The 27,849-nt window shown below is 42.0% G+C and overlaps 1 protein-coding gene and 1 pseudogene across 1 annotated transcript in view; one reads left to right on the top strand and one right to left on the bottom strand.

The window, feature by feature from the left end:
- The window catches only part of DYNC1LI1 (dynein cytoplasmic 1 light intermediate chain 1), a 48,497-nt gene extending 20,648 nt beyond the window's left edge, over window positions 1-27,849 (bottom strand). The window contains exons 1-4 of the mRNA XM_072651103.1: window positions 27,602-27,849; window positions 27,182-27,255; window positions 3,623-3,742; window positions 2,731-2,961 (exon numbers count right to left, since the gene is read on the bottom strand). Coding sequence (XP_072507204.1) covers window positions 2,731-2,961; window positions 3,623-3,742; window positions 27,182-27,255; window positions 27,602-27,732 — 556 coding nt within the window. The 5' untranslated portion in view covers window positions 27,733-27,849. The remainder of the gene's footprint in view (window positions 1-2,730; window positions 2,962-3,622; window positions 3,743-27,181; window positions 27,256-27,601) is intronic.
- On the top strand, window positions 16,316-16,430 carry LOC140497946 (U6atac minor spliceosomal RNA; annotated as a pseudogene).

Raw genomic sequence — 27,849 nt, 5'->3', positions numbered from 1 at the left:
TTTTTCCCAAGGAAAGGAAAGGAAAGATAGCTCAAGATTATAAGGTGAAGAAAACTCCAGAAGAAAGGTACATGTTCATTTGGCAAGGGAGAATATATACTTGCTTTACCTCTTCTAAAGAGTCAATTATTCATATATTCTTAATAGGAAAGACTACAGTGAAATAAAACCTAAAATTAAATTCAGTTTAAAAAACAATAGGCTTATTTTTAGATGCTATGGGACTATTAAATGACTGTTCTTCTGAGTCTAACTCCAGGTATGGGTAGCAAGAAAGGCGATCTGAGCCTCCAATCCAAGATGCCAGGAAGCTGGTGAGATGCTGGTATGAACTTCAAAAGGTGATCTCATGGGAAGGGTGGGAGAGCAGCTGTTCCAGCCTGGGCTGAGGTAGGATTCTCCTCACTCAGTTTCCCCACTGACACCTGGAAGACTTTAAGCCTGACTGAATGCAAGCGGACAATCTAATCTTGCCTGGAATTGACATGAAGTAGGGGAGATATTGTATCCCTGCAATGTCCCTACTCTTGGTGGCAATTTCCTATAGTCAAACGGTTTGTAAGCTTAATACCAGATCCATTCAATTATAGATTATGGGTAGGGGAACATCCGAGGTTGTCTAAAATTAAGCTATTAGGCACAGGACTTTAGACCAACAACATTAAGTTAGGGTCCTTTAATTTTTAGTGATACTGTGGCAACAATTAGGTCAAGAGCTTGTGAAGTTAGCAACATAAATATTACTTGTGTCTCAGTTGGTTAATGTTTTAAAAAAAAATTCTTTTGTGGTCCATATTGTAAATGCTTTAAAAAGAAGTACTACCTGACCAAAAGTTTGAATTGTTTTATCTGTTATAAACTGTGTTAAAAATGAAAAATAAAATTAAAAAAAACAATAGGCTTACCACTGTGCTGTCTTAATTAAATCCAGCTCCTAGCTATCTACCCCTGATTATATCATTTCCTAGAGAAAAGGCAAATTCTGGAAATAGTCCATCACTCTAATAAGGAAAGGGAGAAGGACTATTTATTTGACAATTTCCTTTTGGCCTGAAATTGGGCCTGGGAGACAATGGGCTACGCTGAAGAAGCTCCAGAAAACAGTTGAGGTTTTCAGTACTCTAAACTGGTTCCAATATCTTAACTACGTCAGGAGCAGCAGGCAGCAGTGATCTTTACTGCTAAACAACCAGCTGCTCAACATGGCTGACGCGTGGATTTGTTTTGTTTCATTATACTTACTTTAGTTTATTCTGATTTTTTATTCTGATTTTAACAAGTACCAAGAAAAGAACATTTTTAACAAAACAAAAAAACCAAGCTTTTGCTAGAGCCTCAGGGAAAAATAAAAAAGGTGTATCTTTGGCCCTCGCTGTCCTCCTGTGGCATGTGGCACCATGTGACACCATACCTGCCACCAGGGGATGAATCCCACCCAGGCCAGCTCTCTCCCCTGCCCCAATGCCCCAAGATGCAGCGAGAGAGAGAGAGAGAGTGGTGAGAATGGGAGAATCTGGGACATGGCCAAAATACTTCCCTTCTTCACCCTTTGGTTTTCTCACCTGTAAAATGGAAACAAGTTCTATATGCATTACCTACCCTGGCATCTTATTCTGAGAAAAGCTTCGTCAGATAAACGAGTTACTATATTTGTTCTAATGTGGCAGAGTTTGGTATTGACCTGACTCAAAGTTGTTCATAATAAATTGCAAATGAGGCTTAATCTCCCAGGAAGTCTTTACATTTCTAACAATGACTTTCAGGGGCCATTAACAATGTGAAATGAATCTTTAAGGAATCTTAGTGTTTGTAAAGAGTGGGATAAGAGGAACCTTCCAGTGCATATGTTCCTTCCATATTCTGAGTGGCCATTTCCCCTGATCCCACAATGGAGCACAAACATAGACATGGAGCTAAATACACAAAATTATCATTGTAGCAGCAACCATCCAGTTCCCTCCTGCTCACCTTTGCAGCCCACAGGATTAAGTAAAACAGTCATCCTTAAGAGAAAAGGCAATCAGAAACAACTGAGCCACCCAAACCCAGGAATGAAGACGGAGCCTCCTGTCAGTCATTACATCTGGGATATTACCCATCCCTGGGTAACGTAATAAATTACAGAAATGAGCATAGGAAACGAAGTCACCCTTTAGTTAGCTGAACCATAGCAGCACGCCCCTGAATGCATCCCGTCCCAGGGGAGGTCTGGCCTGGCCGGATGACATCACTTCTGTAGGCCTCAGTTTCTTTACCTCTAAAATGATGAGGTTGGATTGCTAAAGGTTTGTTTTATGATTGTGACTCTATGACTAAATACAATTTTAAACTATTATAAAACAATAAAATTTGATAATTATGGAGCTGAGGATTCAAAACTAAATTCTAGAGAGATTAACAAATTCATGTCCTTAAGCTTTATATGCAAGGAGAGTTTTAAAAGATTATTATTTAAATTCAAATTACAACTTTGATTATAGTTTATGATCTTAACACATGAAAGCACAGGCAAATTTAGTCTTTCACCTTGAAACCAGGTAGTCAAGGCTTATTTTCCTAGGATAATGGAACAAAGTCTTTATCTAAATAATTATTCATAGAAATAGAATTTTTTTTAAAGTACACCATAAATTTAAAAATCATTTTCCAAATATCACTGACTAAAATCTAAATGCCGGCATATATGTGCATAAAATTAAAACTCTACATTACTAGTTGTAGAATACTCACATTTCTGTTCCATTTCTTTCATTTCCTCAGGAGGAATTTTTAGCTTATCAATATGTTCTCTCACCACACTTGCCCATTTCTGTAAAGAATCCAAAGCAGTCCAAGGCTTTGACATGTCAACAACCAGAATAACTAAAGTGTCTCTCAGAGAGCTGGCTTCCATTGCAAATTTAAGGAGCCCTTTATGATACAAGTCTCCATCTAAGATCCACACATTACATCTTGTTTGATCTGTAGCAAAATGAAAGACAGATTTTGGTAATGTTTTATAAGTTATTCCTTTAAAATTTAAAATATACATAAACTTTGATGAAATTATCTCATCAACAAACTAAAAACATTATTTTAAAACATCCTGTGTATTCTCCATGACAGGGAATGTCAAAGTTAAAACAGAATCTTGAAGGTAAACCATCTATTCATGACACAACGGGTTTCTCTGAAAACAGCCAGATTCTAGAGGCCCAATCTATCTGACTGTCCAGCTCCATATTTCCCAATCACCAAACATCAATGGACACACACATCTATGCATATGCCCTGATCAATTTACACACAGACCCATATAATTCACCTAAGAGATGATATGCAAAGCGCATATTTAGTTCATTACAGTGATGAGACAATTTTTGGTTTTTAATTCAGGGACTGATATCAGAGAAGGTAAGGAGAACAAGAATATGCTGGTTCAGTTTTAAATAGTATCTGAGATGAAAAATGAAAGGCCTGTCTGAGAAAGGTCAGAAAGTTAAGGCCCTGCCTGTGTACCTGCATACCTGATATAAAGCACAGAATTCTCTTGAAGTTTACCAAAGCAGAAGATTGAACACAGTGTGGATCTCCATAAGTTTAACAAATACATTACTGATATAAATCAACAGTCACTACTCACCATCTCTGTCCTCATCGTGAACACTCAAGTACAAATACTCTGCCCCTCTCCCCTTCTTGCACTCCTCCGTTCTTCCCTGGATTCTCCCTATCAAGCTTGTTTTTCCAGCTCCATCTTCACCTAGACACAAATTTGTAAAAGGTATTTTAGATAAGAATAAAAATTGAAGTTTTAAAGTACTTGTAATAAGTATGTTTTAAACACTTTAAATTTTTTTCGTATTTTAAGAAACTATCTCCCAGTATCATAATATCCCCTTTCCCTACTACTCCACAATTTGGCCAATATCCAGCTGTCTGCTATCACAAAATCAATGTGTATCCTATAGTCTTTTTGCCTTCTTAGACTTCACACAAAGTACTAATAATGATGGATTCAGCCACAGCTTCTTAATGTCAAATGGAGATAATAACAGAATCTACTTCACAAATCTGTTATGAGAATGAAGAGAATATGTTTGTGTACATGTACATATATTCATATAAACACATATAAAGCATCTTATGAACCTTAAAGCCTTCGTAGGGTACAGACCAATGGACATCGATAACGTTCCTGAACTTATGGATCACTGACGTACTTCCACTCCTCACACCCTTTCCCTCCCAGAGATTCCCAGTCTCCAGGGCCATCATTTCTCCTTGTTGGTCATTATCCAGTGCCTGCTCTCTTAACCCAAGCCCCCTTAGCCCAGCACTCCATTTTAAAGCTGTCCAACTCTTGTGCTGTGCTCTCTCAGATGCCTGTTTTAAAAGTAACAAAATAACCTTTATCTCAAATCTTTTCCTTCCATCTTCTTGTACTTACCGAGGCCTGGCTCCCTCTGGCTGACAGCTTCCCTGGCATCCCTCTGCAGCACTGGCTGCCCTTTCACTCATACCCCTACGTCACTGATTGAGGTGAGGAAGCTAGATCACTCTCCACTCCCCAGTGTCCCTGCCAAGCTCTCACTCTACCACCACTTGATAACCTTTCTTCCTTTGAGGTTCATACAATTCATATTTATCACTCAATCAAGATTCCAGTGGCTGTTAGCTACCAATCTCCAGGACTCCACTCTCTTTTTCCTCAGTAAGTTCAGTACTTGCTTCGGTCTTTCTCCTCTCTCCAACTCCTGACTTCTCTCTCTCTCTCTCACACACACACACGTTACACAATATAAAAATACACACATATGTAAACATATATGTACATACATCTGTAAATACACACATTCCTTCAAACAATCTAACCTCCCAGGTCTTCAAATCACTCATTTCCCATGACCCATGCCTCTCCCAGTGTGTCTCAGCAACACACTGAGATAGTCATACCCTTGATCTTGCCTCACTCATAATGTATCCCCTTCCATGTCCATGAACTGTGAAATCCCTTTATCTTTCCACCTACCTTGCAACCCTAAAACTTATTTTTCCTTCTCATGACCTCAAATCCCTCCATTCCTTGGTTCTTTCCCAAGCTGTCAGCCCTGCACTGACCACTCTCCTAGCTAGGATTGAATCAGTTGGTGAATCAGTTCAGTTCTCTAACATCTTTTTCTCTCAAGTCTCTTGCATCCTTATCCCACTGAAGATCTTGCCCTGTCAAGCCTTAACCCTGAAACACTCTCACCAAGCTTTGATTTCATTTCCATACATTCTCCATTGAATGAAGCCAAAAAAAAAAAAAAAGGAACAAAACCACGTTGACTGGATCCACTACAAATATGCTACATAATCTCTTTTAAACTACCTAATGAATTCATTTCCCACTCCCCCAAATCTTTTTATCCCTTTTATCTCTTCTACCGCATCCCGTACCCATACCCTCTCAGAACCTGTCTTAATATTTTACTGAAAAAAATTGAAGCCAATCACCAAGAGCTCCCTCTTTTCTCTCATCACCTCATGTCTATCAGTATGACATCTGTCAGTATCTCCTCTTTCATCCATCTCATATGAAGGCATGGTCCTTCTCCTTACTAAAGCAATCCCATTACATCCTGTCTTCTCCAGTAGACTGTCCCTAATCTTCCCATCTTCAATCTCTCCCTATCTACAGGCTACTTCCCTACTGCTTACAAATATGTCTACATCTCCCCATCCTCAAAAATTCTCACTCAATGCATTCATCCCTGCTGCTACTGTTCTATTATCTTTTTTCCCTTTTCTGTCTAAACTCCTGGAGAAGGCCGTCTACAGCTGATGCCTCTGCTTCCTCTCCTCTCACGCTCTTAACTCTCTGAAGTCTGACTTCTGACCTCAGCATTCAAGTGAAACTGTTCTCTACAAAGTTACAGATGATCACTTAATTGCCAAATCCAAAGACCTTTCCTCAATCCTCATTCTCCTTGACCTTTCTGCAGTTTTAGACATTACTAATTACCTTCTTGTTACTATCTCTCTAGTTTTTTGTTTTTGGGTTTTTTTGTGACACTGCCCTCTCTTGGTTCTTCTACTATGTATCTGACCGCTCTTTCTCAGTCTCTTTTGTTGGATCTTCATCCAGGTCACTCCTGTTAAACATAGTTGTCCCCCAAAGCTCTATCATGGGCCTTTTCTCTTCTCCTTTTAAAGTATTTCATTCAACTTCATCAGCTCTCATGATTTCAACTATCACTTCTCCGAGATAATTCTCAGATTTATCTAACCCCAACCTCTCTCCTAACTACCAGTGTGGCATCACCAATTGCTTATTAGACATTTAGAACTAGATGACCCATAGATACAAACTCAACATTGCCAAAGCTCATCATCTTTTCCTCAAAACCCTCCTCTACCTAAACTCTCTGTTGCTGTCCAAGGTACCACCATTCTCCCAGTCACCCAGGTTTGCAACCCAGATGTCACTCTCGATTCTTCACTCTCTCTCATCTTCCATATCCAAACGGTGGATAAATTCTGTCAGTTTTACCTGGGTAACATTGCCAGCAGCTTGGTATAGGGCCTTATCACCTCACACATGGACTTCCTTGCCTCAAGTCTCTCCTCACTCCACTCAGCTGATAAAGTGATCCCCCTCTCAACCACCACTCAATAAACTCCAGGACTGGATATAAAATCCTTCAAAACTTGGCCCCACCTACCTTTCCAGTCTTCCTACTCCTCATATCACCCCCTTCCCAAGCACTCTGTGATCCAGTGGCCTCCTGGCCATTCCATGAATGAAACATTCTATCTCCTAGCTCTAGACATATTTACTGGAACTCTTCCATGCCCAGAACTCTCTGCCTCTTGGGCTGCCCTGGCTTCCTTCTAGTATCAACTTAAATTCCATCTTCTACAAGAAACCTTTCCCAACCTCCTATATATATATATATATATATTTCTGTTGATTATCTTCAAAATCACCTGTACAGAACTTCTATGTGTTTAACTGTTTAGATAGTGCACATCTTCTCCCATTAGACTGGGAGCTCTTTGAGGGCAGGGACTGTCTTTTACCTTTCTTTGTATCCCCAGTGCTTAGCACAGAGCCTGGCAAATAGGAGAAACCTAATAAATGCTTTTTCACAGGCTGGTGCTATAGAAATATTAGTCGTCATCATCATCATCATCATCATCATCATCATCATCTTACTATTATTATTATTACATTACCTAATCTGATTTTTCCAACAAAGCCTTCACGCAAAGTCTGGATGACTACTTGTCAGGAATATGACGCAACATGTAAGTTGTCTCAGTATAAGCTGGGCTGCTGAGGGCCCTCACAATTCAGATTCTCTTATTCTTTAATGCTACAGGTATTATTCCATTTTAAAGACAAGGAAGTGAAGGCTCAGAGAAGCAAGGTGACTTGCCCAGGATCATACATTTATTAAGTCCAAGATGTGGGATCCAAACCTAGTCATCACCTGACTATAAGCTCAGCACTGTTTCCACTACACCGTGTTGCCTCTAAAGAAAAGACAGACTCTTGCTTGCTTAGCCAGCATAGGAAGTTAGAACTTGGAAAATAAAGTACTAGGACTTTGTTTATGAAGTGAGCAACTTTAACTTACCATCATGGGTCCACAAAATGATATTACATTTTTTTATTCCACTGAAGTCAGAACTAGTTTTAAAAGAAGATACTGCCTTTAAAACATCTGATACCTGCCAAAGTCCTATTAGACTGATTTATGTTCTCTATGGGTTACACATATTAGATTTCTATTCTGACAGCCAAACACTGCTGACTTTGGAGTCTGATTTTTCTCCTTCTGTATTTTCTGCACAAAAGAACTACTCTTATGTCACTTGCAGTCATCCAAGTCCCTAATTATATCAGAACATTTTTCTTTTCCTATAATTTCTTCTAACCCTTTAAGATTTCTATTTGTCCTTCCCAAAATCAGTCGGACTTTGACTTTAAACTTTAATACAAGGACAGCTAAACCCTTTGAAAGGTCATCAAAAGACAATTCATTCTTACACTAATATGTTTTCAGTAACTCCAACAAAGAAAAATGTTAAATTAGAGTGTGTGTGTGTGTATATGTGTATAATAAAAATAAAATAAGGAGCAACTGTTTATTTACAAAAGGATTTGAGAATTGATCAACCGGTTAAGAAGATGCCTGGGAATGGGATTTGGATTTCTGAATCACAGCTTAAAATACAGAAATGCCATGCTAAGCGTGAGATGGATACATATAACATAGACTAGTAAGAATGTATTTGCATATAATTTTGCATATCTTACCAAAAGGATTTTAAATGAAAAAGATTGATAGCCAGTAGCCACAACACAAGGAAAAGAATGGGTAGTGATACCCAGAAATTCATAAGAAACAAAATTTTTAAAAGGATTCCACTTTAATTAAAAACCTATGGCTCTAGTTCTCTATTCAGAAGCACACAAAAGTAAACTAGAGATGCTTGAAGAAAGGAGGCAAATATGATTTCATAGGTATCGCTAAGATGTAAGGTGAGTCACATGATTAGAATGTTGCTCTGGAAAAACATATCTCATGCAAAAAAAGGGGAGGGGAGAGTAGAGTGACATTGTATGCTAAGTACATACATATATACTCCTGAGGAAATGTAGGAAGGAAAAGGGAGAAGCTGTGTGAATGAAGATCCATGTTTGTAGAAAAAGAAGCAATGTGTCCTCATTGGTGAGAGAACTGAAGTTAGCCTAGTTGGGTCCCCTACCTTCTAAAGGATGAGATCATCATTAAGATAAGTCAGAAAGTTATAACACTGCTGTAAAAGACAAAGAGCTCTAACAAACGTCCAGATCACTACTGCATCTTTCATTACTACTGTATCATGTTTCTGAGCCAGACTTGAGATTGTAAAAGGAGAAATGATGATAACCTTGGAGTAGGGGAAAAGGGAAGTAACTACTCCATTTTGGAATCTGTGGTAATGAAGGAGGAGAAAGCTGGGCTTGGTCTGACATACACTCTAACTTTTAGGAGGGCAGACTTCAAAGATTTCAGATACAGGATAGGTGAGATCTCATGGCCTAAAATTTTAGAGAAAGGTAGACTGAGTGGGATGGGAAGCTCTCAAGAGCTTTGTGTCTTCAGATATAAAACAGAATTCTGTTGGTGAGGTGAGAATGGCATTGAATTGCCCAGCCTGATGCAGGAGATGACTGCCTGTCCATGCTACTCTACCTGGGTCTCTCTTTGCCCAAGGACCTCTCCTCACTCCCCTTTCTACTCATTCTTCAGTAATTAACATCTTCCCTCCCACAATCCCACTGATTCTGAACCCCTAGCTGTCATGGTTCAAACCCTACTCTTCCCCCTTCACCTGCTCCCTTGATCCCACCCCACCAAGCCCACTCTAAAGCTACCTCCTCTTTCTTCTGTGCTCCTGAATGCCTACTTCATTAGTAACCAACTTAAACCTCTTCCTTTACTGCACTCACTGAGATGTGGGTCCTTCCTGATCAAACAATTCCCCCTGCCACACTTTCCAGCCCCACCAAGCCTTAGCCCTAGATTACTCCCACCATCCTCTGCCTTACCCCTATACACACTTTATAGAATGAAACTGGAGAAAAATCACAAAATTGGTGACTGAGTCCACTACAAATTTCTGTTATGCAATTTCAACTGGGCTTTCACTGAAACAAGGTAATCCTTCTACAACTCCCTCATTGACTCACTCCTCCCGATTCATCAGACCACCTCATCCCTCCTCAAACAGTCCATGGCTCCCCTTTTCCCTACTCCCTCAGTTAAGAACCTTAACTCTGTATTTCACTGGAAAATCAAGATCATTCACCTCCTAGAAAGGTGCCTCTCAAAGTGTCTCAATTTCCTTACCTCCTTCTCACTTCTTACTTTGCCATATGGTTTCTGACCCCCTTTCTAAAGGAGTGTGGGTAAAGGACAGTCAGTCAGTCAATGAATATTTATTAAGCACTTTCTATGTGCTAGGCACTCTACTAAGATCTGGGGATACCAAGAAAACCGAAAACATGGTCCCGCTTTTAAGGAGCATCCATTCTAATGTGGAAGAAAATGTGCAAGTAACTATGGACATACAAGATATACATATACACACAGTATAAATTGGAAGTAATCTTTTTAAAAATTAAATTTTACTTTAATTTTCAGTCCCAAATCACTGCAGTATCTTTGCCAAGAAAATCTCAAATGAGGTCACAAAAGTCAGACGCAACCGAAATGACCAGATGTTATCCTGTATATAGCTTCCTTCATATGTATATATATGCACATGCAATCTCCCCCATTAGATTGTAAGCCCTTTGAGGGCAGGCAGTGTCTTTTGCCTCAATCAGTGCCTAGCACACTTATTCTCCATTCCTTAGCACAGTGCTCAACACTAAATATTGAATGATTGAAATGGTAGTATAACTTCTATTTTTTAAAATAAATTTTTTTTCAGATTAGCATTCTGTCCCTCACACCACCTCCCCCAACTGAAAAAGCAAGAAAAACAAAGCTCCTGTTGCAAGAATGTAGTCAAGCAAAACAAATTTTTGTTTTGTTTTTCTATTTTTGACCTCATTAGCCATGACCAAAAAAAAGTATATTTCAATCTGTACTCTGAGACTATCAGCTATCTATCTGGAGGTGGGCAGAATGTTTTATCTTGAGTCCTCTGGAACTGTGGTTGGTCACTGCACTGATCAGAGTTCTTAAGTGTTCCCAAGTGTTTGTCCTTACAATACTGTAATCATTATATTCAAATGTTCTCTGGGCTCTGCTCACTTCACTCTCAGAAGTATATGCCAATTTTTACATTTTGCTCAGAAACTACCTCCTTCATCATTTCTTTACGAACAGAACTTAGATGTCCTGATTTCCTTTTCTGTAAGGCTTTTTTCTTCATAATGTTTAAAACAGTTACACATACCTTCTTTTAACAACTTTAGAAATGCCACACCAGGTTCATGCAGATCCAGTTTTCTGTCTCTGACAGTGATCCTACAGGAGATGTCATAAAAGGGTACAATTTTCTTCCATACCCAGAGATAAGGATGTACCCCAAATATCCTGTTTCCTTTAATAATCTTATGTATCTATCATCCACAAACTTATTTAAACCATTCTTAAAATGCTATTTTCAATTTACCCCCCTCCATACACAACAGATAAAATAAGCAAAAAGTAATTCTAGCAGGCATTTGCTGGCAATTCCTTTGATCATCAATAACTAATATTCATTATTTCCCTGAAGCACTGATAAGATCTTGAAGCACTTTAATTTGGCTAATCAAAAATGAGAAAACTATCCACTATAAATTTAGAGGCACAAAATGAATCTATTAATATTTTATATTTAAACACCAGTTTATTGATTATTTTCTCCTCTACTATACATCCCAAAAGAATGTAAACTCCTTGAAGACAGGACTTATTTTTGGTTTTATTGTTGCATCTCCAGCACTAAGCACAGTGCCTCACATACAGCAGATGCTGAATAAATGCTTGTTGAATGAATCAAATAATAATGGTAAGGCCTGACATCTATGCATTACTCTATAATCTATAAAACAATTTGTAGTCCATCTTCTCATTTGATCCCATCAAATCTCATATGCGTATATATATATATATATATATATATATATATATATTTATAATGAAGTTATCATGCCCGCATTACAGATTAGGAAACTGAGACTCAAGGCTATGGGAAATAGCCTTCTAGGTCACAACTGGAAGTACAGACAGGATAGATTCTACTGCCATGTGCTTGTGACCTCATCCATACAGGCACTCCCTCCCTGCATTGGCTCCCTAACCCTGGTTTGGATTATTTTCCTTAAATGCATTACTTGATACAGAGAGCGCAGAGATCTCAGAGCTTATCCCACTGGCCTACTTCTGTACTTGAGAAAGATTAGTGTCACTTGCTAACTTAAGAGAGATCACTTCTTACAACTGTAGTTTCTTTCAAAGCTCAGTTCACATGTCACTTTCTGCATGAACCTTTTCCCCATCCCTCCCCCAACAAACTATCTTGCCCTTATTTCGCACATACCGACATATCTGCATATTACATATCTGTGTCTACATACATGCACACATATATGTCTGTGTTTCCCGTACAGAATGTAAACTGAAGGCAGGATTTTCATTTTTGTCTTTAGCACCTGGCATACAGTATGTGTTTAATAAAAGTCCAGTGATTGCTTTCTATTCCTGATCACTTACAAAAATATTGACTAGTTATGGCCCTAGCCCTGATCTCCACAGTATCCCACAGTTTATACTTTTTATCCACAGAAATGCCCATTCATCACGATCCTGTTTCCTTCCTTCTACAGGAGGTCCCTACACTTGAGATTTAGCTGCAAATTGTTCTTTTAAAGATTCCTGCTCTGTTTCAGAAATTATTGTGGCTTTCCATAGGTGAATTTCATTGTTTCTCATCTACTTTAATGATCTGTTTTTGAATATAGTACTGCATACAACTACTTAAAAGGCAGCTCAGAGGTACCACAGTGATAAGAGCCCTGGGCCTGGAATCAGGGAAACCAGTCCAAATCTGACCTCAAGATACTTACTAGATGTGTGTGATCTTGGGCAAGTCACTTAGCTTTGTTTGCCTCAGTTCCCTCTACTATAAAATGAGGCTTATAATAACACCTCCCAGGTTTGTTGTGAAGATTAAAAGAAAATATTCATAAGGTGCTTAACACAGTGCCTGGCACATTAACTAGGCACTATATAAATGCTAGCTATTATTAAAATAATAAATAAAACTTTATAACCATGAAGGAGCCGCTTTTTGACTATCCCACCTTTCCCACCGTGGGAGAAAATGCCTTTGGTAGAAAAGATATCCAGACTCTACTTCCTAAGTTCTTTCTCTTTCCCTCCCAGTCCTGGTGGCTCTACCCAAATACTAGGCCTGGGATAATCCAGGACCCTAACAGGCCTGAGGCCCAGGAAAATACTGGTCCCCTTCTAAAATGAAAGAGTCAGGATGAAACAGAGAAATTTCATTTACAAAAATGTATAAAATATCTGAGTTTTAATCTACCAAGAATATACAAGATTTATATATAAACATTTTATAAATCACTCTTCAAAGCAATGAAGAAAGACAAATAATTGGAAACCTATTCATGGCTCATGGTTGGGTCACACCAATATAATAAAAGTCATAATATCTAAATAAATGTAAAGATTTAGTGCTACATTGATCAAAAAATATTTAGTTGAAAGAACTCAGAGGGAACTGGAATAACTGTGAAGGGGGCATGGTCTTATCAATCAACAAGCACTTACTAGGCACTTACTTTATGCCAGTACTGCACTAAACACTGGGGATTCAAATAAGGGCAAAAAATAAAGGAAAGGAAAAAGAACTGCTAGACCTCAAATTACATTATAAAGCAACAGTCAACAAGGCTATGTGGTAATAGTTAAAAAACATACTAGTTGGTCAATGGGTACAGACTAGACAAGCAAGAAACAGTAGCAGCCAAAACCAGTAGCTCAATGAATGACAAAATCCAGAATAAATGACTGTACTGGGATAAGGACTCCCCAGCAAGAACTGCTGAGAAAACTAGAAAGCAAAGATGAGGCTCAGACCACCGTCTTACACTGTGCATTGTCCATATGAAATAGGTACTCAAACTGAATAGAAAAGGTCACAACAACAAAAAAAAAATTAGAAAATAAGAGGAGGTGCATATTACACTACAGCCAGGGGTGGAATTTTTTTTAAAATGCAAATCATTCTTAAAAGAGCCTTTGTAGCTATATTTGCTCTAATTTTATTGCCATACTTTGTTTTCCTCCTCCCTCCCTGAGAGCCATCTTTTGAAGCAATTAACCAACTCATCAATAGAATCAGACAGCACATGCAACCTCAAATGGGCCTCCCAGCCTCAACGCTTTCCCTGCCACAGTCTGCCTCCCACGTGGCTTGCCCAAGTCCTTTTGCCTTAAGTGCAGATCTGACCATGTCACTCTCCTACTGGACCAACTGCACTGGCTTCCTTTGTAAACTTTGTGGTTTCCCTTTAGTCACATACAAGCTAGTCCTAACCCTACTTTCTTCTCATCTTCATCACTGTGATCCAGTCAAATAGGACTTCTCTCTGCTTCTCACACACTCCAGCTCTACTACTCTCTGTACTTCAGATTAGTAGGGTCCTGGCAGTGTTGATAACCCCAAGCCTACTTTCAGTTAGGAGGACATGATGGCTGGCAGGCAGCTAACCCTTTAGATTTTCAAAGTGCCTCCCCATTAAAATCATTCAATGGGGCCACCCCCCCATTCCTGGAATGCGTTCTCTTGGGCAGTCCTTCTCTTTCTTAGCATGCAGTTTAGGAGCCACCTTTTCTGCACGAAGTCTCTCCTGATTTCCCTCTTCCAAATGACCTTACATTTAACTACTTTGTGTACATTTGTATTTATTAACTTTATGCCATATAAATTTTTCTGTGTACTTCTTGTCTTCCCCGATAGAATGTAAGCTCCCTACATGCAGTGACTGTTTCCTTCTTTGCCCTTCCTATCCCTAGCTAGTGTCTGACACACAGTAAGTGTTTATTCAACATCTGATTGATTCTGCAGCCTTGATTCCCCAAACCTTCTAAGGATGGAAGAGAGGTGTATTTTCTCACCTTTTCTTCAGGACCACTTGATCATGATAATTACATAGCTGCCTGAACATAATGGAATACAACTGCCCAATACAATTTCTGAGAAACCTGGAAAGACTTCTGTAACTGATACAGAGCAAAATGAGCAAAACCAGGAGAACAATTCATACGCTAACAACACTGTAAAGACAAAAGTTTCTGAAAAGCTTTGTTCAATGCAATAACTGATGGAGATCTCAGAGGTCTAGTGCCAACAAAGCAGGCTCCTCAGAGACTGGCAAAGGGATGGAAGACATCTTTGGATGTGGACAAAGTGGCAAATGGCTTTGCTTCACTGTGTAGATTTGCTAAAAGGGTTTTGTTTTTCTTTTTTCTTCAGTGGGAAAGGGACACAGCTGGGGATGAAGAGTAGGAAGATGAGAAGATAAAATACTTGCCACAGCCCAAGTCACTGTGTGCACTGCCTTCCTGGCTCTTTAGTGAGCCAGGTTTATCTGACTGAATTCTTCACCTGCAACCTCTGGTGCAGTATATTAATCAGTCATTTTAGATCACCCAGTTTAGTCATTTCTCAACTGATGTGGATCCATTCACTTAACTCTCTTTCTCTGCCACTCCAAAAGTCCTTTTGGAACCAACCAGAGGTCTTTCTGTTTCTGACCTCCTTAGAGCATATAATGCAAGGAGGAATCTCTGGAATAAGAGGGCTGCACATCCTAACCCAATGTCTTTACATACTCATGGATTGCTTTCCTAAATGGTTGGCCCAACTCACAGCAACCTCAACAGCCAAGCCAGTTCCTCCACAGCCCATGTAACATTGACTGCTCCTAGCTGTCATCCTTTTGGCCAGTCTGTTGTGTGTGAAGTGAACCTCAGATTGTTCTAATTTACATTTTTCTGCACTGCACCGTTAATGATTTTAAGCAATCTTTGTATGACTGTTAATGGACTGCAATTTTTCTATTGAGGACTGTCAGAGGATATGAGGTTTTCAAAAGAAAAATATAAATGATAATTTCAAAATATACTCCAAATCACTTATAGTAACAGGAATGAAAATTAAGGTAACTCTGAGGTTTATCTTACCCTTTGCAAATAGGCAAAACAAACAAACAAAAAAAAACCCCAAAACAATCATGGAGGGGGTAAGGGAAACAAGTTAACAATCACACTGATGATGAAGCTATGAAAATGGATCCAATCATTCTTGACAGCAATGTGGAAATATTCCAGAAAAGAGACTAAAATGTCCATATCCTTCTGAGCCGGAGAGTTCAGTGCAGGGTATGGGGTCCCAAAGAGATCAATAAAGAGACAAAGGATCGCTATATAACAAAACATTTACTGCAGCACTCTTCTCAGTAATGAAGATCTGGAGAACAACACAGACAGCTATCTAGTGTGGAATGCTGAAAAAATCATGATCAACACAATGGAAATTCCTGTGAAGAAACGTCTGCATGATTCAGAGAAACATGGCACTGTGTGCATGGACTGAGGAAGAGTGAAGATGTAGAACCAAAGCCCTAACAGATACACAATGAAATGAGAATGAAAAGATCACGGAAAGGAAGGTGGGCTCTAAAGACAAGAGAGGGAGAAACACAGCTGCCTCCAGAGTCAGGGTGAGCACACCAGGTGACTGCTTTGGCTTTGTCTGTGCCTCCAGCACTTTCATGTCACATGAAGAAAGAAGGGTCAGCACTCGCCCTGATAAGAATGGAAGAGATCTTTGTGGCTTCTTCCCTCTGGTTAAGGCATTACTACCTACTCTGGCATGTATATTTTTTCTCGTTTTCCCCCTAGTTGTCTTCCTTTGGGATCTTTTGGACTTCTTCCCCAAGCCCCAGACATTCATTCTTGGGATAATCTCATCTTCCCATAAGATCCCATCAGACGGGGGGGGGGGGGAACCCCTCTGCCCCTTTAATTGGAAGGTGGAGCCATGAACTCCAAAACCTCATTTAAGGAGGAGGCTTTGGATATTTACGTCTTCATTTCTTCTGTAATCAGGTCCTCCTGACTCCAGGGCCAGTGCTCTGTCCACTGCATCAGCTGGCTGCCCCATTTCTTCATTTCTCACCTGGCACGTACCACTCTGGGACCTGTCTAATTTCTCCACAATGGCCGGCACAAGGCCTGTGGATCACCTCCCCTTTTCACCTTCCTCCATTAACTTGTAAGCTCTACGAGGGCAGGTACTATCTTTCTTTTTTCCTGTTTATATCCCAAGCACTTAGCACAGAGCCTGGCACAGAGGAGGAGTTTAACAAAAGTTCACTGACAAAGGATCTGCCTAATAAATGTTTGTTGATTAATTTTCTAGGTTCAGCAGTTTGGGGAGTGGGAGGAGAGCTGTTATATGAGAACAAAAGGCACAAGAGACATTTGTTTCAAAACTTAGTTGATAGAGAGGTGGTAAACTCTTACTTGTTCCTTTCATTGTCAGTATATAGGCTGGGATATTTTCAGAAAGAATTCTACCAAGCAAAAACCCTGAAATGAGCAACATCTACAAAGTGCAATTTTCTGAATTAGAAAGATACAACATGGGCACTGGACCCAGGACAGGGAGACCTGGCTTCAAATCCCACCTCAGACACCAGTCTGATGAGCAGGCAAAAAACCCTTCACTTTTCCCACCTCAGCTTCCTCAATCTGTAAACCCAAACTAATGATTCCCAGAGTTCCTCTCTCACAGAGAGGCTTGCTGTGAGGATCAAAGACAAAATCTTGTATGGGAAGCACTTTGAAAATCTAAAGGGCTAGCTACCTGCCAGTCATTATCTTCTCCTAACTGGAAGCAGGCTTGGGTTTATCAACAACACTGCCAGAGTGGCTGGACTCTCTAACCCTTCCAGGACCCCACTAATCTGATTTGACTGATCTCTGTATTCCTTCTCTGGATCCAGGACACATGGCAAGTTTTAGTCTGTAGGTGCCCTGGGTTTTCTTAAGTGCTGCTCTGGTCCTTGGATCCTTAGTTTAAAAAAAAAAAAAAAGGCACTTTCTTTTCTGAGGCTTACTGACCTCACAGCCTCCTCCTAGAGGTTTTACAGTCCCTGGTCTAAGTACCAGCACTAAGGTAAAACAACAACAGCAAAACAAATAAACCAGAAAAGCAAGACCAAGCGATTCAAGTTGAGTGTATGAAACATTCTGAATTTGTGGTGCACCACCTTTCTCCTGAGAGGAGGACACTAGTTTCATCACCAATCAGGGGACAGACTTGTTCTGTATGGCCCAGAAGGCTGAACTAGTAAGGAAGGATTTCCTGGTTCCCCTCACTTGAGGTCTTGAGGCAAAGAGTGGATAACCTATGTCAACATGATGTTTCTTGCTCAGGCATGAGACAGTCAAGATGGCTCCTGAGAACCCTTTTAACTATGCAATTCTCGGTCAATCTCTGTCCAGACTGGTCACTGCATTTTATCCAAATTCCATCCGTTACTGTTTTTCCACCATGATTTTCATGATTCTTTCCCACCAATCCCTTTTAGCGATGTCTAGTTTCTCTAGCCACCCATATTATTTATAGGTGGGCTGTACCCCAGGAATATTTGTTATTGTTCTAACCTGATACTCATCTGAGCATCTCCAGAGGCCATGGGACCCCAATGGCTTCCAATTGATGAAGAAAGCAAAAGATCCCCTCCATCTGTTTCAAGTGGTTGGACTCAATGATCTCTTTATGGTCTGTCCCAGCTGACACTCTGCAGTGTATGCTCCCTTTTGGGCTGCCCAGTGAGGTGTTCTCCTTGCCCAAGAGATGCCTCTAACTCTTGGTTCATTTGTAGTACTGAAGTGACTTAGCTCAACGATCAAAGTTATATCATTTGATCAATCAATAACATTTATTAATTGCTTCCTATGTACCAGGGTTCACTAGTTTAGGTTAGCAAATCTCCCTACTTCCATATGTGGCCCAGGAAGGGCTTTTCCTCATTATTTCTTAGTTAAATCCTTATAGTATATGATAGTTTAAAAGTTTTTTTTTTTAAATTAAAGTCCATTCAAGAGAAAGGAGGCATATTGTTATATCATCGACAAAGAAACCCTTGTCTTTGAAAATATCTTTGATTCAGTCTTTCTTCATTAAATAACTGACACCGCTTTCCTTATTTGGAAGGCTTGGTTCTCAAAATAACATCATAACAGTAAAGGTGTCTGACCTCCACTATTTTTTATGGAAGCAATGTGATGGTAAAACTGTATAAATATGTTTACAACCATGAAACTTTACATGTTTTAATTTTACAATGAAACATTAATTCAGAGTCTGGAATCCAAAATATATAAGATGACACACATGATGTTAATAGAGGATCACAGCCTTAGAGCTTGAAGGGACCTCAAGTCTTCTAGTCAAAGCCCCCTCATTTTATGGATGAGGAACTAAGGTCTAGAGTTATTTATTCAAAGTCACAAGAATATTAAACAGCAGAACCAAGACTCAAACTGAGGTCTTCAGACACCACATCTAGCCCCCTTTCTACTGCTCCACTGAATGCTTCCAAGTTATAATGACCAAGGGTAGCCCCAAAAAAGAAATAGATGAAGACCCCTCCCCACACTTTGCACCTGGCAGAAGTAAGAGTCTATGGATATGGAACATGGTACAGAATGGAAGATTTTTTTCGATATGTACATTAAGTTTTGTTGAACTGCTTTTTTTCTTTTTAATTTCTTGTTATTTATCTCTGGGAGGGGAAAAGAATATATTGGGAAATGTAGTCAATGTTTTTAAAGGTATGAAAATGATCAACAAAAAAGGGAATCTAACAAATATCCTAATTATGGCAATAAAATGGAGAGTAGAAAGGACAAGGCTCTACCCCATGATCTCTGCCCCTCTGCCTGAAAAGGGGGCCCTTCCCAGGGTCACGTGGCCAGCAGGCGACAAAGGCTGAACCTAAAGCCAAGTCTTCCCGACCATGCAGCTAAATCTCTAGCCAGGCCTCCCCTCGTAGGGGTACTGCTACAGAAAACCAGCCACACTACTCACAAATATGTAACACACAGTTTACCACATGCCACAGGAGAATCAGGCATAAGGAATGTATAGGACACCTTTAGTATTCAACAAAGCAGGAAAAACACAATGAACGCTCTTATTTCTGATAAATAAATATGAGCCCTCAAAGATGCTTCCAAAGCAATGGGCTGCAGTCCTAACCCCCACCTTCATTAGTCACCCAGCAGCAGCTCCTACCTTATTAACCTTTTCCTGTGCCCAGATGGTTCTGCAGGTTAACTTGGGGCTGGCTGAGCATTTCTTCCCCCGTACCTCTACATAACGGCATATTAGCAGGGGCCAGTTAGGACTCAGCTTGCTTTTCTACTTGATTCAAATCAAGCTATCCTGATGCTTCAACAAAAAGCTTTTGATTCTATACACAAAATCTACCTCCTATAAATAACTAGGTGTGCTTGGAAAAATCAATCTTCTCTGAGGCACCTTTGAGACTCAGTTTCCTCATCTGTAAAACGGAGATAAGATCAGCCCTTCTTCACAAGTAATGTGTGTATGTCCAAGTTGTTTTAAAAAGTAAAAGACACTATACAAATGTAAAATATTATTATCATTATTAGTAGTAGTACTATACCTCCCCAAGTTGAATAGGAAACTGAGACTGAAAAGCCTTCAAGACCCAAAGATGCTTGAGATGATAAAGAGCTATTCTGAGGTGTCAGTGAGCAGCCTCGTCATTAAGTGAGACCCACCAGTCCTGCCATTTCTCTTCCATCAGTGCAGGGTGACCTAATATCAGAGGCACTGGCCTCAGTCATCAAGACCTGGCTTCACATCCTGCCTTTTCCAAATACCACATGACCCTGGTGACTGAATCACTCTGGGCCCATGAGCTCTCTCTGGCAGTCAGGAGAAGCTTATGGAGCCTCTCCCAGAACAATGCTTTTAAAGGCATAAAATAAAACACAGAGGATTACAAAGGAAACCAATTAACTCATCAAAATATTCTAACAAACAAGTTCATAGCCATCAGCTTAAGAAGTCCAGCTCTAAGACTTTTATAAATTATAGAGCTGTGCATCTGTCTTGGGGAAGAATAAAGTTCCTCACCAGCAGCTCTGTACACAGATGAAATCCCTATCTGATCCCCCCATCCCACTCCAAATGAGAAGTTGACTATACACAGATGGGAGAGTTGTGTGGGATCCTTGGAGGCCAACTAGAATGAAGTCCTCTTGTTACAGATGAGCAGGCAGGCCCAGAGAGGCCAAGTAATTTGCCCCAGGTCCCACAGGTAGGAAGCAGTGGAACCTGTGACCTCAAGGCCACATGTGGGCCTCTAGGTCCTCAAACTGCAGCCCTTTGACTGAATCCAATTTCCACAGAACAAATCTCCTTAATAAAAGGAGTTCTAACCTGGGCCTTTCTCACTACAAACACAGCACTCTGCTTTCCACTGAGTTATTCTGTAGCTCCCAGAGAAATCTGGATCAAGCGTTTTTTAAAATTAAACATCTGTTGGGTTAGCATAAGAACCCATTGCTACAAAAAAACTGTTCCAGTTCTTTCTTTAGACCCAAAAGGGTTTGGATGAAAATCTCAAATACTAAAAGAAAAATGTAAAAATTCATGCTCTCCTTATAGCAAATATAACGCTCTCTCAGAGAGAATCACTGAGTTCCAAAGTGATGTAATTCAATCTATACTGAGGAAAGAGCAAACTGACTGCGGGACATCTATCCCACTTCCAAGTGCCCAAGTCCATTATCTTAACCCATGAAACTCTCCCTGTTCTAATATCCCCATTTCAGCTAAGGATACCACCATCCTCCCAGGCACCCAGATATACAACCTCAAAGTTATCCTTGAACTTCCACATCCCTTTACTTCCCATATCCAATCAATTGTAACAAGTCTTGTCAATCAGTCAAAACCAGGAGCTCCATACACTGATGAAATCCCTGCCTATGCCTCCTCTTGTAAACATTTTCATCTCCCCTAAAACTTCCCATCGCTCCCCCACCCTCTCAGCCAAGACCCTGCCCTCTCACTTTATGGACAAAACTGAGGTCATTGGCTGAGAGCTCCCTCTTCTCCCTTCCTCCTCATCTCTCATTATCCATTGGCTTCTGCCATTGGCTCCTCTTTCACTCCTGCCTCATATGATCAGGCAGCCCTTCTCCTAGCCAAAGTCAACACTGGACATGCACTGATTCAATTCACCCCATCTTCTACCTCAAGTCTCTCCCCACTCTGGTCCATCCTCCACTCAGCTGTCAAAGATTCCTTCCCAAAGCCCTGCTCTGACCATTTATTTCACCACCAAATCCCCATTCAATAACCAACCTCCCTGTTACCTCCAGGATCAAATATCAAAGGCTGGTTGGCTTTCCAAGCCCTGCAGAACCCAGCCCCTCCCTACCTTTCCAGTCTTCTTCTTCCCACCACCACCACCACATACTCTGCAATCCAGTGACACATGCCTCCCAGCTATTCCTCAAAGGAGACATCTCCCAACTCTGGCCATGTTCACTGACTCTCCCTCATGCCTGAAATGCTTTTCCTCCTTACCTTCAAGTCTAGGCTAAAATCCCACATTTTCAAGAAGTCATTCCAGATCTTTCAATTCTTACCATCTTCCCTGTTGATAACATTCAATTAGAACTTGTTTGTACGTAGTTGTTTACATGCTGTCTCACCCCCAAGCATGAGCTCTTTGAGGGCAAAGATTGTCTTTTCTATCCTCAGTGCTTAGCACTGGGCTTATACTTAATAAATGTTTGTTGACTGACTCCCAAGGAGTTTGCAAGTACAAGGTAACTTGGGAGAAAAGTCACTAGCACCTGAGGAGATGGAGAGAGGCCAATTATGTAAGGTGATATCTGAACTGGGCCTTAAGGAAAAGGAGGAATTCTGAGACAGAGATAAGAGAATATATTCCCAACACTGCCCCTATCTTTTCCTCTTCCTTAGCCCCTTTCTCTGAGCCCTTCATGACCTCTCAGCAGACTTTCTAATAGCCTGATGAGTAGATATGCAGTTTGTCCCCTTCTCCCATCCATCTGTCACCAGATGCCAAAGTAATTGTCCAATTCTTCACACAAACATGTACAGATAGATCCCTGCCCTGTCCCTATCTCTATCCTCCAAACCCCCTCACTTGACCTTACCATATCTTTAAGCTATCATCTTACCCCTTTCATTCCTTTCATAGCAGATCATCTAAAAAAAAAGTCCCCTAGCCCCCACTTTCTCTCTTTCTCACTCCTACCCTCCAGCTTGCAGCACATCACTAAACTTAAATTTCTTCCTTCAAGGTTAACATGATCTTTGAATCCAAAGGCCTTCACTTACTCCTTGCCTTTCTAGAGGCCTCTGTAACCCTACTGAGCAGGCTCCCCTCCTGGGGTTATGTGCCGCTGCTAGCTCATGATTCTCCTCCTACTGTTCCAGCTGCTCCTTCTTGTCTCCTCTGCTGCATTTCTGTCCAACGTCATCAACATCAATATACCTTAACTAAGGGTTACCCCAAGGCTCTCTCCCAGGTCCTCTTCACTTCTCTGACTACACTCTCTCTCTTGATTACCTCATCAACTTCCATGAGTTCACTTATCACTTATATTCAGATAACTCCAGATCTAGAAAACCATCTTCAGTCTTTCCTCTGAGCTCTAGTCCACAATATTAACTACCTAATGGGCATTCTGACCTGGATGTACCCTAATTCTGTTGAGAACACAACCCAATATCTTTTTCCTCAAATCCATCCCTCTTTCGCATTTCCCTACTCCCAACAAGGACACTTCCATCCTTTGATCCTTCAATTTCTTACTGTCTCTTCACCCTGCCTAAGCATTTACCAAATCTTGTCAATTCAGTCTCCACAGCTCCCCTCCCTGCACTCACTCAGCCCAAACCTAAGTTCAGGCCCTGATCTCTTAGCTGGAATATTTTGATAGCCTCTTACCTCAAAGTTCTCCCCTTTCCACCCCACCCTGCACACTGCTGCCAAAGTAATGTTACTAATGCACATATCTGACCATGTCACTTCCCTGCTCAACTAACTATAGTGGCTCTCTCCTATCTTTTGGGATCAAATGTAAATTTTTGTCATTTAAAGCCATTCACAACCTGGATCTGTACCTTTCCAACCTTTTGACCTATTATTCCCTTTCAGACACTATTATTCAGCTGAGTTGGCCTTTTCCCACAGAGCATCCACCTGCCATCTCTACACTGTCTGTCCCCTTGGCTGGAATGCCCTCCTTTCTTACTCCCACCTCTTAGAATCCCTGGTTTCCTTCAGGGCTCAACTCATGTAGTTATCCTTTTCCAATCCTCACCTCCACCAAGTGCTAGACTCCCCCATCAAAGTTACACTGTATTTAGTTTGTCTGTGTATGTGAAGTGTCACTCCCTGAGGCAGGCAGGGTCTGTTCTATGTATACGTTTGTATCCCTGGTGTCTAGCATGGAGTCTGATACATTGTAGACACAATAAATGTTTGCTTTTTGAATTCCTAAAACATACACCTGAAAATGACATCTCCTTGCTCAAAAATCTTCAGTAACTCCTTACTGCCAAACCACCAGCTCCTTAGACTAGCATTTACATGCCTCCAATGGGCAGTTAGGTGGTACAGTGGATACAGCACCACTGCAGAAGTCAGGAGGACCTGAATTCAAATCTCACCTCAGACACTTGACACCCACTAGCTGTGTGACCTTGGGCAAATCACTTAACTCCAGTTGCCTCAACCTGGGTCACCTCCAGTCATTCTGATGAATATCTGGTCACTGGATTCAGATGACTCTGGAGAAGTGAAGCTGGTGACCTGTACAGCCCTTCCTCACTCAAAAACAAAGTCAAGTGCAAGTCATGTCATTATTTCTCTGATGGCATGGTCTGTGGCAAAGAAGGACAAACATACAACACTCCTCCACTACCCTTCTACTCCCTCTTTTTCCTATACTAGTTTCACATTATTCTCCTTCAACAACCCTACGTTTCAGTCACATTGGCCTATAGGTACTTTCCTGAACTCAACATGCCAATTCCAATCGGTGTCTATTCCCAGGCTATCCAATAATCAGCAATGCCCCCCCACCTCCACCCCTTAGACTGCAAAGCCACCTTCAAGGCTTGGCACTCTCTACTCACCCCACTGACACTCTGCCTTGTCAGCACTTTCATCTTTCTCAAACTGTCCTATCCTCACTTCTCCGAATATCCATTCTATTTCTTCAGCACAATGCCAGCTCCTGGTAGGCACCTGCTGCTTCATGTTTCTGGTCCATCCACAGTCCCAGGACCATTCACACAGGACTGTTGGGATGAACTGACCAGTCTGAGGTCTCTAAGTAAATGAGGGCCTCATGGCCTGGAGTAATAACAAGAGCTCTAGAGAGAAGGCCAGATTTAAGAATGGCTCTCCCAACTGAGAGCTGCTATCTGTGTGGCTTCACCCTTTCTCTGGGCCTCAGTTTCCTCTGTCTGTAAAATGGAAGGCTGGGCAGGAACAGCCTTTAAGATTCCTTCCTACACTACGTGATATAAGTTAATGAACTGGCATCAGTTGAAGGGAAAAGCCTAGGGTCTCTGCTGAGTCAAAAACACCCAGAAGTGTCCAGCAGAACATCAGCTGTGGCTCATCATGAAGACACTATAAAGTTAACCCAGCACACAGTAGGATGAGGCTTTTAAACTTCACCATCCTAGAACATCAGATCTAGAAGGCATCTAATGCAGACTCCTCACTCAAGTAAGGAGAAAACGGAAATCCTGAGGGGTCAAGTGACCAAAAGGTTTGGGTTCTGTTTCTATCTCTGATTTTGTAATTGTAGAGAGCTCCCCCAGCATAAGAGGTTGAAGACCTGTCCAGGGTCATAGGACATATTCTGTCTTGGATGCTAAAAGTGAACGCTGGGAGGCCTTTCTACCTCTATTCTACCACACTTTTTTCCAACCCTACCCTGGTGGTAAAAAAAAGCAAAGCTAGATATCAATGCTATGATTGAAAGTCAGGGCACTTTCTACTGCTCCACATCCACAACAATGAAAGATGTGAAAAACAAGCCTTTTTTTTTACCATATAAACTAAATCAATTAAAAGTCATTACTGGAAATGCCAAGCTGCTTTAAGGTCATTTTAAAGGACAAACACAAAATACTGTCTCAAGTATTTGATGACAGAGGTTCTGCAAACACTTTCTAGATGTTTCCCATTAGTATTCTGATCTTACAAATGCTCTACAAATGTCATACTTATGTGGGACAAATTCAGCAAGAGAACATAAAAAACATGGTCCTGACCAATCACCAAAAGAAAAAAGTTCATTTAAGGCAAATAAAACTACTATTAACAAGCCCTGCTATTCCTAAAACTCTTGCAGGAACCTCATGTATGCTAGATTTTAACAACAATAATGAAAACACAAGCATGATATAATTTTGCTCCCAACTCAAAGAATAATACATACCAAATTACAAGTTACCAGATGTCCTTATACCAAAAAGTTCATATAAATGACATCTTACAAACATTTAACTTATTTCTGTGATTTATAAAATTTTACATTTCCTTTTACGGTTCTAGGTCAACAGGTAAAAACATTTCATTTTATTATTTTGGATTCATTTAGTCTAACTGAAAAATCTCCTATTTAAGTATGGCAAACATGAAGGAGATCCTTAGAAAAATTTATCTAAATGACTCAAGAGCTACCTACTAAAAGGGTGACAAAACCTGGTGCTCTACCACTGAAGCTAAGAAATGGCATCTACTTAGAACAGTTTGTGAGCAGAAGGAAGAGAGAAGAATCAGGCTCTAGAGTGGCTTCTAGATGGTCATTCCTTTTGCCTGTAGGAAGGGAAGTCAAGGTCCCTTTCCCACTAAGAAATTGGTAAGGATGCTTCCAAATGGCAAGGGTGACAGGCCAGCTGCCCACATGTCATACTCAAATGCAAACACTACAAGGAGTAACCGTCCATCAGTAAGTCCCAGTTCAATCCTCATCCTCTTTTGTACAAGTCATCCATGAAAAATTAATGAGTTCGCCATTTCCAGTACAGTTCTGACAGCTGCTACAAAGCACCTCAATTTTAAATTTGCCACCGAATCAGAAAATGTCCCCTCAAGACCCTGAACAATCAAGGAGGGGGCGCTTCTTCCTGCAGCAGACGATCCATCCACAGACCCTCCCCCACCCACCCCGGGGGCAGGGGGAGGAGGAGAAGCTCGCCAAGGGAACAAAACAAACGGTCCGGGCCACCCTGGGTCCGCGGCCGGCAGGGACAAGGTCCGCAGACCAGAGCCCCCAGACCGGCCAGGCGGAGGAGGGGGAGGGGCTTGGGGAAGCCCAACACAAAGAGCGGACAGCGCCGGGGGCGGGGGCCCCAGCTGGGGGGGGCACTGCTGCAGCGGGCACCGCCGCCCACTCCCGGGGCGGGCACGGGCTGGGGCGGCGGCGGCCCCGCCCAGCAGCCACCGGCGTAGAGGGCGGGGGCCCCGGAGCCTCCCCCACGCCCCCGTGCCCCTCTACCAGATGAGGGCAGGGCGGGCACCACTTACCCAGCAGTAACACGTTCTTGCCCGAAGGTAGCTTGGAGCGGGAGCGGGTGGAGACTTCGCTGAGGATGCAGGACCTGGCAGCGGCGAGCAGGGGAGAGAACCGGGGGAGCGGGGTCAGGGAACACCCCCCAACGCCGGCCTCGGGGGGGAAGGACTCTACCTCCAGGAGGGGGGGCAGGAGACGGACCCCAGCCCAAGGGAGAGGGGGAGAGTGGGAGAGGGAGAGAGGGGGTGAGGGAGGGGCCCCCCAACCCAAGGGAGGGGGCAAGGACTCCCGGGGACCCCAGCCCCGGAGGAGCGCGCCAGGGCCCCCCCGGGGAGGGGGCTGGGGCGGGGCGGCGGCCCCTCCCCCCCCGGGCTCCCTCCCCGCCCCGTCGGGCCTCGGGTCCCGCCGCCGCCCTCGCCGCGGGGTCCGGTTACCAGAGGTTCTGTCCGTCGTCGTCCTCGGCCTTGTCGCCGCCGCCCGTGCAGCCGGGCGGGACGAAGCCGTTGGCAGCGGCCAGGGTCGGCGGCGAGGAGCTGAAGGAGCCGGCTCGCCCCACGGCCGCCATCTTGGTCGGGACTCTCGGCTCCCGCGAAGCTGAATGAGCGAGGCCCGGGAGGCGGCGGCGGCAGCGGCGGGACCCGGATGTGAAGCGAGCGCCCGGCGAGCGGGAGGGGCGGGGCCT

This window comes from Notamacropus eugenii, chromosome 3, assembly GCF_028372415.1.
Source record: "Notamacropus eugenii isolate mMacEug1 chromosome 3, mMacEug1.pri_v2, whole genome shotgun sequence".
In the NCBI taxonomy this organism is placed as follows: Eukaryota; Metazoa; Chordata; class Mammalia; order Diprotodontia; family Macropodidae; genus Notamacropus; species Notamacropus eugenii.
This window is presented reverse-complemented; position numbering and strand designations above follow the sequence as displayed.